This window comes from Macaca thibetana, chromosome 2 (assembly GCF_024542745.1).
Source record: "Macaca thibetana thibetana isolate TM-01 chromosome 2, ASM2454274v1, whole genome shotgun sequence".
In the NCBI taxonomy this organism is placed as follows: Eukaryota; Metazoa; Chordata; class Mammalia; order Primates; family Cercopithecidae; genus Macaca; species Macaca thibetana.
In genome coordinates this window covers 75,168,968-75,183,330 of record NC_065579.1, presented here as the reverse complement: position 1 = coordinate 75,183,330, position 14,363 = coordinate 75,168,968, and the positions used below count along the sequence as shown (strand labels likewise).

General features: G+C 39.2%; 1 protein-coding gene across 4 annotated transcripts in view; it reads left to right on the top strand.

Moving 5' to 3' along the window:
• Nucleotides 1–14,363, top strand: part of PLD1 (phospholipase D1) — a 206,000-nt gene that overhangs the window by 142,415 nt on the left and 49,222 nt on the right. For all 4 annotated transcript variants that reach the window (XM_050780062.1, XM_050780064.1, XM_050780061.1 and 1 more), the window contains 2 exons: nt 8,387–8,497; nt 11,451–11,539. In XM_050780062.1, coding sequence (XP_050636019.1) covers nt 8,387–8,497; nt 11,451–11,539 — 200 coding nt within the window. The remainder of the gene's footprint in view (nt 1–8,386; nt 8,498–11,450; nt 11,540–14,363) is intronic.

Below are 14,363 nucleotides of genomic sequence, written 5' to 3'. Positions count from 1 at the left end.
GCTATTGAGTACTAGAACTTATTCCTTCTAACTGTTTGTACCCATTAACCAGCCTCTCTTTATCTCCGCCCTATTCCCTGTACCCCCCTACACACACCCTTCCCAGCCTCTAGTTTCTATCATTCTTCTATCTTCTTGCATGAGATTGACTTTTTAAGCCTCCACATATGAGTGAGAACAAGATTTTAACATAGCTGATTGTTCATAATGTAACTTAGAAGCCACAAGCTTATTTAATTGTGAAGAAAAATATAAGGTAGCAAATAAGGGATAGATTCTAAAGCCAGACTGTTAACATCTCAGCTCTGTGACATACGAGCTGTGTAACCTTGGGAAAATTACTTCACTCTTCAGCGTGTTCCATTCATTTAAAAAACATAAATGACACTGTCTGTCTCATAGGATTGTGGTGATGGTTAAATTAATACATGCAAAGCATTTAGAAGAGTATACCAGTTTGAGTTCCATCAAAAATAGCCTTCATGCTTTCCCTAGTGTTTCAAAAGTTTGCAACAGGCCAGGCACAGTGGCTGAGGCCTGTAATCCCAGCACTTTGGGAGGCTGAGGTGGATTACTTGAGGTCAGGAGTTCGAGACCAGCCTGGCCAACATGGCGAAACCCCATCTCTACTAAAAATACAAAAATTAGCTGGGCGTTATGGCACATGCCTGTAATCACAGCTACTTGAGAGGCTGAGGCAGGAGAATCGCTTGAACCCAGGAGGTGGAGGTTGCAGTGAGCCGAGATTATACCACTGCACTCCAGCCTAGATGACAGAGCAAAACTCGTGTAAAAAACAAAAAAATAGTTTGCAACAAAGCAGTTAACATTTCTCTGGGTAGGTCACCAGGCTAGTTCTAGGGATAGAAATTTTTATGCCATAAATCTATTGGAATGGGGAGAAAGAGTATTTGACATAATAAAGTAAATAATAGATAAAATTCAAGTTATTCTTTTGTCTGGAGAAGGGCACTTAGTTGCTAATTTTTTTAATACAGAAACATTGGTCACACACCACTGGCAATTCCACAGAGGGGAGACACAGCCAACCAGGGAGAAGGGAGCTACGGCAGGCAGTGTGGATGCCTGCCCATAAGCACGAATTGCTGCTTCTGACAAAGTCATCTAGACCTGATAGCTGACTTCAGCAGCTTCCACTGTACTTTTAAAATAATCTTGGGTGTTACCCCTCAGTGCTGGGCCTTCTCAGAAGCCTGCCAAGAGCACTCAGAGAAGAAATGGCAGGAAAAGGCATGGGTAGCAGGAGGAAGTGGGAGAGATGGTTCTGAAACTGCTTCTGCACAGACAAGGTGAAGAAACTAGAATAAACTCGGTTTCAGAATGGTCTTAATGGCATTTAAGATACGTTATAAAGACAGAGGATATTTGACATGTCTGTTAAGGTGAAAGAAAATGCTGAATGCCATGTCGGCATCAACATGGGGTCAACACATGGGAATCTTTTTAAAGCTCCTAATAGAAACCTTTCCTTGGACAATCGTGCTGAGAATTCCTGCCTATATGGAAATAATTCTACTGGAATCGAGTCTTCAGTCCTATTTGAGGGAAAAGAAGGAAAGAAGGAAGGGAGGGAGGAACAAAGAAGGGAAGGAAGAAAAAATGAGAAAGAAAGGAGGAAAGGGAAAAAGGAGAGAGGGAGAGAGGGAGGGAAAAAAAGAAAATTTTCAAGGAAGTATAAATAACATCCGAATTATACCACTGAAAAAAATTGTTTTCACACTTGGAATAAATGTCTAAAGGATATTCCAAAGGATCTGTTAGATCTGAAAAGACAGCAAAATGTTTTGTATTGCAGAATGGTGTGAGAGAATAAAGTAGATAGGTGAAGAATAAAGTGAGCAGGTGGGGGTAAAAGGAATCCACTTTGTCCATTTCCATGGAAGTTATTTACCATGGAAGTTGTTTTCCACGTATGGGCCAGGCCTTCATGGACTAACGCATTTGTGAGTGTTACTGTGGGTCTTGGCTGGAAGAGCTGATATGAACAGAGCATTTGCTATGTGCTTGGCACTGTGTTAACCCTTTGTGGATTATCTCACATACATTCAGCAGTCTGTAAGCTAAACTCCTGTGCAACCTGTTTCTACAGATGAGGAAACTAAGACTATGAGAGGTTAAAATAACAGTAACTAGTGGGGGTCTGGTGCAGTGGCTCATGCCGGTAATCCCAGCACTTTGGGAGGCCAAGGCGGGCGGATCACCTGCATCAGGAGTTCGAAACCAGCCTGGCCAATATATTGAAACCCCATCTCCACTAAAAATACAAAAATTAGCTGGGCATGGTGGCGTGGGCCTGTAATCCCAGCAACTCAGGAGGCTGAGGCAGGAGAATTGCTTGAACGTGGGAGGCGGAGGTTGCAGTGAGCTGAGATCACACCATTGTACTCCATCCTGGGAGTCAGAGACTCCATCTCAAAAAAAAAAAAAAACAGTAACTGGTAGGGATGACTTGCTTCTAAGCAGTTTGGCTTCAGTGCCTGAGGTTAATTAGCCATGGATACTGTTTCCAGTAAGACACAAAGATGGTGGTAACCACTGGGGCTCTAGCAGAGCAAAGCTTCATGTCCTATTTGTCTTTGGGTGTCACCTTGTGTTGCCACAGCCCCAAATCCATCCCAAACTCTCCTTTTGCTTATTTCTGGCTCCCAACAGCACCCAACTAATACTGTGTTTCCTAGGACTTCTTTCACTTTAAGTCCTATTCTTCAATAATTACCTTTTCTTTCTGTCCTTCAGCTTCAAGATTAACTTTTCTCTTTTGTTCCGGAAAGGAATCATCTTATGTGAATAACTACACACTGTGATATGAGTGGCTGACACTCAACTAGAAAAGTGGCTATGAAAAGAAAGAGCTTGATAAGATGAGACAGGTTCTTGAACTAGGTCAGTTTGGTGATGCTCGTTGCCTGCTGTTCTCCTCAGTACAGACTGGAAGGAAAAGGCCCAACAATCAGAGGATTCCCTTCTCTCCCCAACACATACCACTTGTGAGCTTCTACACAGTTGGCCTCTGCTTGTGGAACATTTAAAAGTGCTTTTGTCCTAAACAATCTTTGTTCCATGATGGACTTGGAATCTCAGGGAAATAAAAAGGAATTCATATATGTGCTGAATTTATAGGGAATAAAAGCATTATGGTGAGAGAAAGGAAGGGAATTTGGGACAAATACTAAGAAAGATCCAAAGGTTTTTCCTTCAGAAATAAATTTCTGTTATTTAATCCATACATTTGACTTGGGCCCATAGGATGGAAGGTGATTAGGGATTGTGGCTAAAGAGAAGGCTATATTTTAGGTTAAAAAATAAGACATAGCACAGAGGAAAATGACTAGTCCAAGTTACAGCTTTGAGGCTAAACCATAAAATCAGAAATATGCCATTTTTATATATTTTAAAATTATGTTTTCACATTTGCGGTTTGAAAAGTATGGGTTAGATTTGATTCCCAGTACATTTGGGACAGTAAAGATAAGCTATATTTTTGCATGTGAGGGAACAGTTTGGGGGTTATCTCAGTTACATTGGTTTAAAACAGAAATGCAAGACAAATTGGTGAAGTCAGTGAAGAAAATGAAGAGAGTAAATCCCAAACTTAAAATAAAAGGAAATCTCAGTGGCAATGGAAAAGGTGAAAAAATAAAACAAAAGGAAATCAATCAAAATGGGTGATATGTTTTGGCTCTGTGTTTCCACCCAATCTCACCTTGAATTGTAATAATCCCCACATGTCATGGGAGGGACCCAGTGGGAGGTAATTGAATTATGGGGGTAGCTCTTTCCCATGCTGTTCTGATGATAGTGAGTAAGTCTCATGAGATCTGATGATTTTAAAAAGGGGAGTTCCCCTGCTCATGCCCTCTTACCTGCTGCCGTGTAAGATGTTCCTTTTCTCTTCCTTCATCTTCTGCCATGATTGTGAGGCCTCCCTAGCCATGTGGAACTGTGAGTCCATTAAACCTCTTTCCTTTATAAATTACCCAGTCTCTGGTAGGTCTTTATTAGCAACATGAAAACGGACTAATACAATGGGTTTGACTTATTTGACTGTTGATAAAACTTTCTAGGCCATCAAGCATTTAAAGCGGTTAAGGTGATTTTTATATAACCTCAGGGTTCCCTGTCTGCGGTTCAATGGTCTAGGCAGAGCAAGAAGGTTCATATTTTCCATTTTTCTTGTGGTGATAGGGAGATTTTAACTAATTAGAATAGTAGTAAATGAATAACGATCCCAAGTGATTTTCTTCCGTGTTGCTCGAAAGATATGTTTCAAGTTTAGCCGCAAAAAGATGACATTTTTTATTAATGAGTTTTTATTGTGAGTAAAGGATATGGGATTGGACTCAGGCAATGGGATAGATGATGCTGAAGCCCCTCAGGAGGTAGGAAACCCCTCATACTCAATGGTTTTATAGGCATCAGGGAGCCCCCTCCACTTTCTCTTATGCTCTCCCACAGGCTGATACATAAAATGGTCTTTTTTTTTCTTTTTTTTTCTTTTATGATGCAGTTTCACTCTTGGCACCCAGGCTGGAGTGCAATGGTGTGATCTCGGCTCACTGTAATCTCTGCCTCCTGGGTTCAAGCAATTCTCCAGTCTCAGCTTCCCAAGTAGCTGGGATTACAGGCACACACCACCAAGCCCAGCTAATTTTTGTATTTTTAGTAGAGATGGGATTTCGCCATGTTGGCCAGGCTGGTCTCGAACTCCTGACGTCAGTTGATCTGCCCACCTTGGCCTCCCAAAGTGCTGGGATTACAGGCATGAGCCACCACCCCTGGCCACAAAATGGTCTTCTTTTGGCTTGAAGCTTTACATATTTTAAATACTTAAATGCCTACAGATAGAGAAACATTTACCATTATCCTTCACAGAAAAAATGGCAAATATGTGACCTTCAGGCGTCCCCTTCCATGAAAGCCATTGAGGATCAACCTCAGATTTCTTCCCCAGTGCACCTGCTTTCAAGAATTGCCTCTTAACCCAGCTGTCCAGGAAGTCATTCTGAAACTATTAGACTTCATATGCAAGCTGACATCGACATAATTCTCCTCATGTGTATCTTATGTGAATGAGTTTATTGAATCTTACGTGAATGAGTTTATTGAGTCAGAGCAAATTTTGAGAGTAAGAAAGGAAAGAAAGTATAAGGTTTTTGGATTTGAGGGAAAAACTCAGATGTTACCAGCAAGGGTGGGTTATACATTTTGTCTATAACTTTTTATAGAGGTAGACATACTATATATAGAACATCTAGTACTAAGTGCCACATACCATTATTATCACTTTGTGTTTGTTATGCCATTTTTTCTTCACAGCAGCTTTAGGGGATGGGGAGAGGTCTCAGTTGTATAGTGGAGGAAACTGAACCTCCATGATATTTAAATGATATGTAAATGCTCTTTCACCTTGGTCAAGGCATTTAAACATAATGGAGATTCCGGTCGGGCATGGTGGCTCACGCCTGTAATCCCAGCACTTTGGGAGGCTGAGGCGGGTGGATCACTTGAGGTCAGGAGTTCAAGACCAGCCTGGCCAACATGGCAAAACCCCATCTCTACTAAACATACAAAAATTAGCTGGGCATGGTGGCGCGCACCTGTAGTCCCAGCTACTTGGGAGGCTGAGGCAGGAGAATCACTTGATCCTGGGAGATGGAGGTTTCAGTGAGCCGAGATCACACCACTGCACTCCAGCCTGGGCAACAGAGCAAGACTCCTTCTCAAAACAAAAACAAAAACAAAACAAAACAAAACAAAAAAACCAAAAACCCCTTGAGGTTTCCTTCTTTCCAGGGTACTCTGCATTTGTATACATTGCCTCCAGAGTTGTATAGAATCACATCAATAGCATGAGAATCTTCTCAAAGTAGACTGCATTTTCGGTGCTATGTTCCTTAGTAACAAAATTAGGCCGGGCGCGGTGGCTCAAGCCTGTAATCCCAGCACTTTGGGAGGCGGAGACGGGCGGATCACGAGGTCAGGAGATCGAGACCATCCTGGCTAACACAATGAAACCCCGTCTCTACTAAAAATACAAAAAAATTAGCCGGGCGAGGTGGCGGGCGCCTGTAGTCCCAGCTACTCGGGAGGCTGAGGCAGGAGAATGGCGTAAACCCGGGAGGCGGAGCTTGCAGTGAGCCGAGATAGCGCCACTGCACTCCAGCCTGGGCGATAGAGCGAGACTCCGTCTCAAAAAAAAAAAAAAAAAAAAAAAAAAAAAAAATTAAACATTAATTTGAGTGGACTAAGAATTAAAACTTCTATTTCTTCAACCTTTGTTATTTCTACCTGATAAGTAATAATGCAGCTCCTTGGAGATGATGTAAAATCATGATATTTTTCCAGTATGGATAATATTTATCTAAATTTTCCTTATGAGTTCTCTTCTATGATATTTACTATATTCATGTTGACAATTAAATTTTGAAATTTTGTTGCACATATTCATCTGATAAATTTTTTAATACTTTGGCGATATTTTGTAATAAATAACTCATATTGGACAAATAAATAACACTACTGAGGATGGCACAGTCAGTGATTTTTAGTAAGTGTGAGTTTTGGATGTAATGGCCTTATAGTTTCAATTTTAAAGTTATTGATTTGAACAAGAATTTTACCAGGCCTTTTATATACAGCAGACATAGAACTGGTTATATATTGGATCGCTTTTTATATTCCTAATGAGTATGGGGCCACTCTTTTTATTTTCAATATCAGTTAACCTTATAAAGGACAGTTTTAACATTCATTTCAAACCAGAAATAGCAAGTCTATTTTTATAGTAATTCTTTTGTGTGTCGTGCTATTATTTAAGCACCTACTATATGCCAACATCATACTGCAATGCTAGTTAGAATGTTGAAAAAAAATGATGACCAATTATTGCTGAGTGTTGAGAGCGCCTTCCTTCCATGTTCTCTCGTCCTCTCTCCTGTGCACAGCCACAGTCTGCTCTGCAGCATCCCTGACACAACCCGCCACAGCTCAAACGCATCCTCTAATGCTCATTAATAATAACACTTATAACCACTTAATAGGTTCCAGACCTCCTACTACACATTTCACAGTAATTCATTTAATCTTCTCTATGACCCTGTAAAGTAGAACTCCATTTTATAGAACAAAAATCTGAGGCACAAAGAGGTTAAGAAACATGATCAACAGCTAGTAAGTAGAGTAGTTGAGCCGGGCTTGGAACCTAGACAGTCCTGCTCTGTATCAGTATATTTAACCTATATTCAGGTGTCTGAGCAAGAAGAAGCTCGAGTAATCCAGCCTGGACAGGTGAGTATCTGCATAGAGCGAGGCAGTGTGAGCGATGAGAAAGCAGCAAATCTGAGAAATCCTCCAAAGAATAAACAGAAGTGGATGTGAGATTGAATACAGACGCTAAGGAGAAGAGCCATGCCAAAGAGCATGCCAAAGACTAATGGAATGATGGTATGCCCCTGGCCAGTGGGGTATTTGAGATGGGAAATGGTTTAGAGAAAAAAGTCATGAGCTCCACTTTGATCTGTTTAATCTGAGGTGATGGGATCAACTCCAAATTGACTGGTATGACACACAGATGTGATGAAATGGCAAAGCAGTGTGGCATGGTAGAAAAACATCAGATATGGAATGACAAAAAGCAAGTTCAAGCTGTGAGGCTGATGCTAGTACCTCTGTGACAACATGCAAGTTTCTTTGCTTCTCTGAGCCCCAGTTCACTTTCCTGTGATTAATTTCCTTTATTATGCCATTAGAAAGTTTAGACTAAAGTGGCGTGCCATGGAACAGACAGCCAATTAAAGGTAGAATGAAGATCACATGCCTAAATGAACTACCTTTCAGAATGTATTAATCTGAACAATATCTATTTAGGGGAAAAGGAATAATCACATTGTTAAGTCAGAGCTAGGATGGCCATATCATATGGTCCAAACCAGTACCCTTTTAAGAGTGAAAATATGTGCTCTAAATAAATACACCAGAACAACAGGGATTCTGGTGTAATTGTGGGACTGTCATAGGAAAGGAAAACAAATGGTTACGGTACTCACAGCCACCAGAAGAGGTACTTCTGAAATAGTCTTTATAGAAACCACAATTTGTGGTTTCCAATTTTGAATGAAAATAATCCCGGATGAAAATGGTATATTCAGGATGTGATTTCCAGCTGAGAACCTTCCTTATGGACTGTATCTAAAGACCAGTTCCTTTCTCCCGTTCCCCACCCCACTACTCTCCTTTGGTTCACACAAGACACTCAAGCCACTGTAGTCATTCAGTCATCTAGAAAAAGGAGTGACTTCATTGTATTAATATGTCTGATGTCCTCTCCATTGCTAATACTTGTTCATTTCTGATTGCTGCCTTATAGTTGCTCCGCTCTGCTGCTGATTGGTCTGCTGGTATAAAGTACCATGAAGAGTCCATCCATGCCGCTTACGTCCATGTGATAGAGAACAGCAGGCACTATATCTATATCGAAGTAAGTCCTGCTCATGTAAATTCATGTGAGAAACTGCCTTCCCTTAAATATCATGCCGAGATTTCAGAGTCCCCAAACTTAGGACCTGTCATATTAATGAGTACATTTTGAGATGTGAAACGTGCTGGAGAAGCTCTAGTTCATATCACCTGGATTTTGACCTCCCAAGCATACCTGGAATTGGCTCTGCATTGTCATTAACTCAAGACTCTATTGGGAGTCTCCCAAATCTTTGCTATTAAAATGCATCATCAACTCACTGTAATAGTATTAGACAGAAATACCCCAACATGGATATGTAAGTTTTGATTTCGCTTGGGTTGGAGGGTTTAAGTGTGAAGCAAGTTGTATTTCAGGAGAGCACACACAGGGGTGAGTTGCTAAAATAGAGACCACTGGATGCTACTCGTTTGGGCATGGCGGAGTAGGGAGACTGCAGGGAAAAGAACATGGAAAAGGAAGATGTGAGAACATTAAGAGCAGGTACCACCTTCTTCAATCCTGTGTGAACTACTATTCATTATGAAGCTTTTTTTCATTCCAGAATTTTTAGAGTATATGAGAAAATCTGGGGACACTGAGTTTAGCTTGGGAACTTAAATTACTCTTCAGAGTGAATATAAAAATAGTTCAGAGAACTTGAAAAACCCTGAGAAAATAAAAAGTCACAATAATGGAAAAAATAAATCATAGCGTAATTTCCCTCTTTATTCAAGTCTTTTCTTTCCCAATGAATGTTTTAAAGGTAGATAGGGGAATGGGTTAACTGAGGAAAACCATTCTAGCCCTGTTTTTCTTCCCCTTGGGTCCTGGCTCTCTCCCACTCTGAATAGCAACAATTCATTAGAGACAAGCAGGGAAGAATTGGAGCTTTATTTGTTTCATGAGCCTGGCTAGAGAAACCTAAGTTAAATATAATATATTAGCTGGCTAAGTGCAGTGTGGTATCCTGAATGGCATCATGGAATAGATATAGGACATTAGTGGAAAATGAGCAAACTCTGCATAAAGTCTGGAGCTTAGTAATGCTATTAGTATTATTAATTTCAACAATTATACCATAGAGATGTAAAGATGTGAAGGCTGGCTCATCTATTGCCCAGAATCTTTTTGCTTCATCTCCTTTTAGCAGCATTAACATCAGCTTTTCTGGCCGGGCACAGTGGCTTATGCCTGTAATCCCAGCACTCTGGGGGGCCGAGGCGGGCAGATCACCTGAGTTCAGCAGCTCGAGACCAGCCTGGCCAACATGGTGAAACCCCGTCTCTACTAAAAATACAAAAAAAATGAAAAATAAAAAAAATAGCCGGGTGTGGTGACGGGCACCTGTAATCCCAGCTACCTGGGAGGCTGAGGCAGGAAAATCACTTGAACCCGTGAGACAAAGGTTGCAGTGAGCTGAGATTGAGCCATTGCACTCCAGCCTGGGTGACAAAAGTGAGACTCTCTCAAAAATAAAATAAAATAAAATAAAATAAAATAAAATAATGAATAAAAATAAATAAATAAATACAAAATCAGTTTTTCTTTTTAATGTGACCGTAGTATTAAATGATGTCAGTAATGCCATGTAGGTAGACATGTTGGGACACAGATCTGGTTGACACTTCTCTAGTCAAGATAAGCAGTCAGCATTCACCCGACTCTTCCAAAAAAGGAGAAGTAAAGGACACGACATGTAGCCAGTCTGTGTTTACAGCTGCTGAGGAATGCTAAGCTTCTTTATAATATGAATTCAGAAAAAGAAACATGGTTTGGTTGCCACTGAGATTTTGATTGTCTGATGCCCTAAGGGGAATCACATTCTCAAAAGACTTTCTGCACCGTGTCTTCCCATAAGTTTGTCTTCTGGAGGCATTTTACAGATTTATGCACTTAAGTATACAAGCTCATATAGTCATAAACATGATAATGCTGCAAAGGGATGATAATTACAAGTTGTTACATAGATATCTCTTTACCTTGAGATGATTAGCAAATACTACTTTGTGATAATTGTCCTTATAAATTACAGATGCGTTGTAACAATCTATTCTATTTGAACACATGATATTCATAATATTTGCACCAAATTTTTAACATTCCTTTATGCAGCAACAAAATCTTTTGCACTGTTATGATAATGGCGTAACTTGTTTTCTAGTAACAGTTTTTATTATTATTATTATTATTATTATTATTATTATACTTTAAGTTGTAGGGTACATGTGCATAACGTGCAGGTTTGTTACATATGTATACTTGTGCCATGTTGCTGTGCTGCACCCATCATCTAGTAACAGTTTTAAAGACTATTTTGTAGATATATAAATAGCAGAAGTACTTAGAGGAAAAAAACATTTATTTTATTAACTGGCTTATATGGATGCAACATACAAAAGAGAGTTGAGGCTACTTAAAATAGAAGTTCAGAGATAATAAGATACCCAAACAAACAAGACAAGGTGAAAGCAGATACCAGGAAATAATGGAGAAAGGGTGGAGAAAACTAGACCAGGCTTTTGCCATCTACCCTGTTATAAAAGCAAGCTTAGCATGAGGTAGGATGTTTGCCAATATAGAATTTTTAATCATAAGAATTTATACAGTGTGTGAATCTGAAAGAAACTAATTTCCCTATTGATTGAATTTGCAATGTTCCTAAGTATTCTGAGAATGTAATTTAGAAAATCACCTATGAGGAATTCTCATGGTGGAATAATATAGTGTAACTTTCCACTTGATTAAGTGTTATAGGTGATAAGACCTGGAATCAAATGAGACCCAGAGAGAGATGAGGCAGCTTTTATTTTGTGTCATTGACTTTCTTGATGTGATTTCAATGATCAGAACACATCTGCTGTGTGAAACATTTTAAAATATATATCAGTGTATTTTTTATTTACCATATTGTCCTTACGTATACTGCTTACAAAATAAAGACTAACATGATTGTCTTGTTTATTTCTCATAGAACCAGTTTTTCATAAGCTGTGCTGATGACAAAGTTGTGTTCAACAAGATAGGCGATGCCATTGCCCAGAGGATCCTGAAAGCTCACAGGTAACAGCCTTTGGCTGGGAGTTTTTGCTACAGATGTTCTTGTATTTATTACTAAAATGACTTTGCAAGGCCCATTTTTAAAGTACTGTCATTTCCTAGCAGGCTTAAATTTGGTTCAGCCAGCAATAGGTTACTGATGCCTTCAGTCTGAGTCAGTTGCTAAAAATTCTTTAGTCCCCTTTCTAGGGAATTTGAATTCTTCCAGGGCACAAAAATTTCTTCCTGGCCAGTCTGTTTCCCACACATGAGGTTTGTGATTTCTTTTATTTAATAGACTATGAGCTGTGTTCACTTAAAAAACAAAGCAAAATAGACATAATATTTTGCTGTGGGTTATGTTTAAATTCTTGTTACCATATGTCATATTTATTCAGCTCATGGGATTATTTCTTTAATAATTGGTTTGCTGTGATAGAATTTACATACTGTACAATCCAGCCACTTAAACTATAGAATTCAGTGATTTTTAGTATATTCACAGAGTTGCACAACCACCACCTAATCAATTTTAGAACATTTTTATCAACCCAGAAAGAAACCCCATTAGCAGTCATTACCCATTCCTTCGTTTTTTAGCCCCTGGCTACCACTGATTTTTCTTTTTCTATAGATTTGCCTAGTCTGGGCATTTCATATAAATGGAGTCACACAGTATATGGTCTTTTATGACTGATTTCTTTGTTTTAGCAAAATGTTCTTGAAGCTCATCAGTATTATAGCATTTATCAGTATTTCATTTCTTTTTATTGCCAGATAATATTCCATGACGTGGATATACCACGTCGTATTTATTCATTCATTAGTTGGTGGACATTTGGGTTGTTTCTACTTTTTGCCTATTATGAATAATGCTGCTATAAACGTCCTTTACTAGTGTTTGTGCAGATATATATTTTCATTTCTCTAGGGGTAGAATTGCCAGGTTATAGCTAACTCTATGTTTAACATTTTGAGGAACTGCCAGACTGTCTTCCAAAGCGGCTCTGCCATTTTATATTCCCACAGTGTATGAGAGGTCTAGCTTCTCTGTATTTGCCAATAGTTACTGTTATCTCTGTCTTTGATTATAGTCATTCTAGTAGACGTGAAATACCGTTTTAGAAATGGTATTTCATTGTGGTTTTCATTTGAATTTCCCTAATGTCTAATGATACTGAGCATTTTTGTGTGTGCTTATTGGACATTTGTGTATTATCTATGGAGAAATATCTACTCAGATCCCTTGCCCATTTGTTCATTGGGTTATTTGACTTTTTGTTGTTGAGTTGTAAGAATTCTTTATACATTCTAGATACAAGTCTCATATCAGATACATGATTCCCAGTTTCTCCCATTCGACGGCTTGTCTTTTTACTTTCTTGCTGGTGTCATTTGAAACGGAAAATATTTTTTATCTTGATAAAAGCTAATCAGCTTCTATTTTTTTCCTTGTATCGCTTGTTCTTTTGGCATCTAAGGAATATAGATAGTGCTATCTAAGAAATCACTGCCTGATCTAGGATCATGAAGATTTATGCCTGTTTTCTCCTGAGAATTTTATAGTGTTAGCTCCTACATCTAGATCTTTGACTCATTTTGTTTCCTTTTATATATGGGGTGAGTTAGGGGCCCAACTTTTTATTCTTTTGTTGATGGATATAGAGTTGTCCTAGTACCATTTGTCAAAAAGGCTATTCTTTCCACATTGAATTGTCTTGGCACCAGGTACAATTTCTTTTTATGGCTGATTTCAGCTCCATGTAAAAGTAGCAGAATAAACACATAAACACAACCATTATATTTCATTACTTCAAGTCATTGAATGCATGCAGTGAAGAGTAAGTGCATATACATTTGGGAATTAAAACATTTTTTACTTCCAGTGTCATGTGGTACTTTGATCTCTTTTTTTCACATAATATTTGGGGACTTTTATACTGAAGGACATATTATAACAGTAACTATCAGCATTTTATGTGATTCACAGTTTATAACTACATTGTCTCATAGAATCTTCACAACTACTCTTGAGAGTAGGTCATGTATTTGTTGTTGTTATTGTTATTATTGCTGTTGCTGCTGTTCCCATTTTTAGGATTAAAAACCGAAATTCAAGAGGTTATGTGACTTATTTAGGCCACTAACAGCAATAGGTAAAAAACAGCTTTGAGCCTAAATCTTTGGACTTTCAACCCAGTGCTTCCCCTCACATGACTCTAATGCATTGATGGTTAGGATTAAAAACCCATTCAGGGCTTCCCCAAGCTGAGGCAAATGTGTTGGGCCTATAGTTCCCTTCCCCTATTGACTGACCATTGGATGCAGGCTGATCCTAGGGAGTGGGGATGACCTTGAGTGAAGCAGGTCCCTTTCACCTATGGAGGACTCCATACTTTTCATACCTGGAGGACTTCACTGTGAGTGTTCTGTGGCCTACATGCTCAATAGCTGATGGGATGGCTGTCTTGATCCCATGGTGAGAAGATCTAGGCAGCACACTACAGCATCCATCACATCCTGCAGGGTGTACAGTGGATCTCACCCGTGACTATGCATCAAAATCACCACTGACTTTTGCAAGATTGCAGAGAGCTTAACACACCTCCAGGCTTAATGGATCATAATTTCCTGGAGTGGGGTCCGGCATCCGTATTTTATACTGCCCCAAATATGTGTTTTTAAGTGTTTGGGAGCCTGAAAGAATATTTTTCTTTACTGTAGTAATTTGTCTTTAAAAATCTGGACTTCTAAAATAATAAAATTAGGCTGGGCATGGTGGTTCATGCCTGTAATCCCAGTACTTTGGGAGGCCAAGGTGGGTGGATCAACTGAGGTCAGGAGTTTG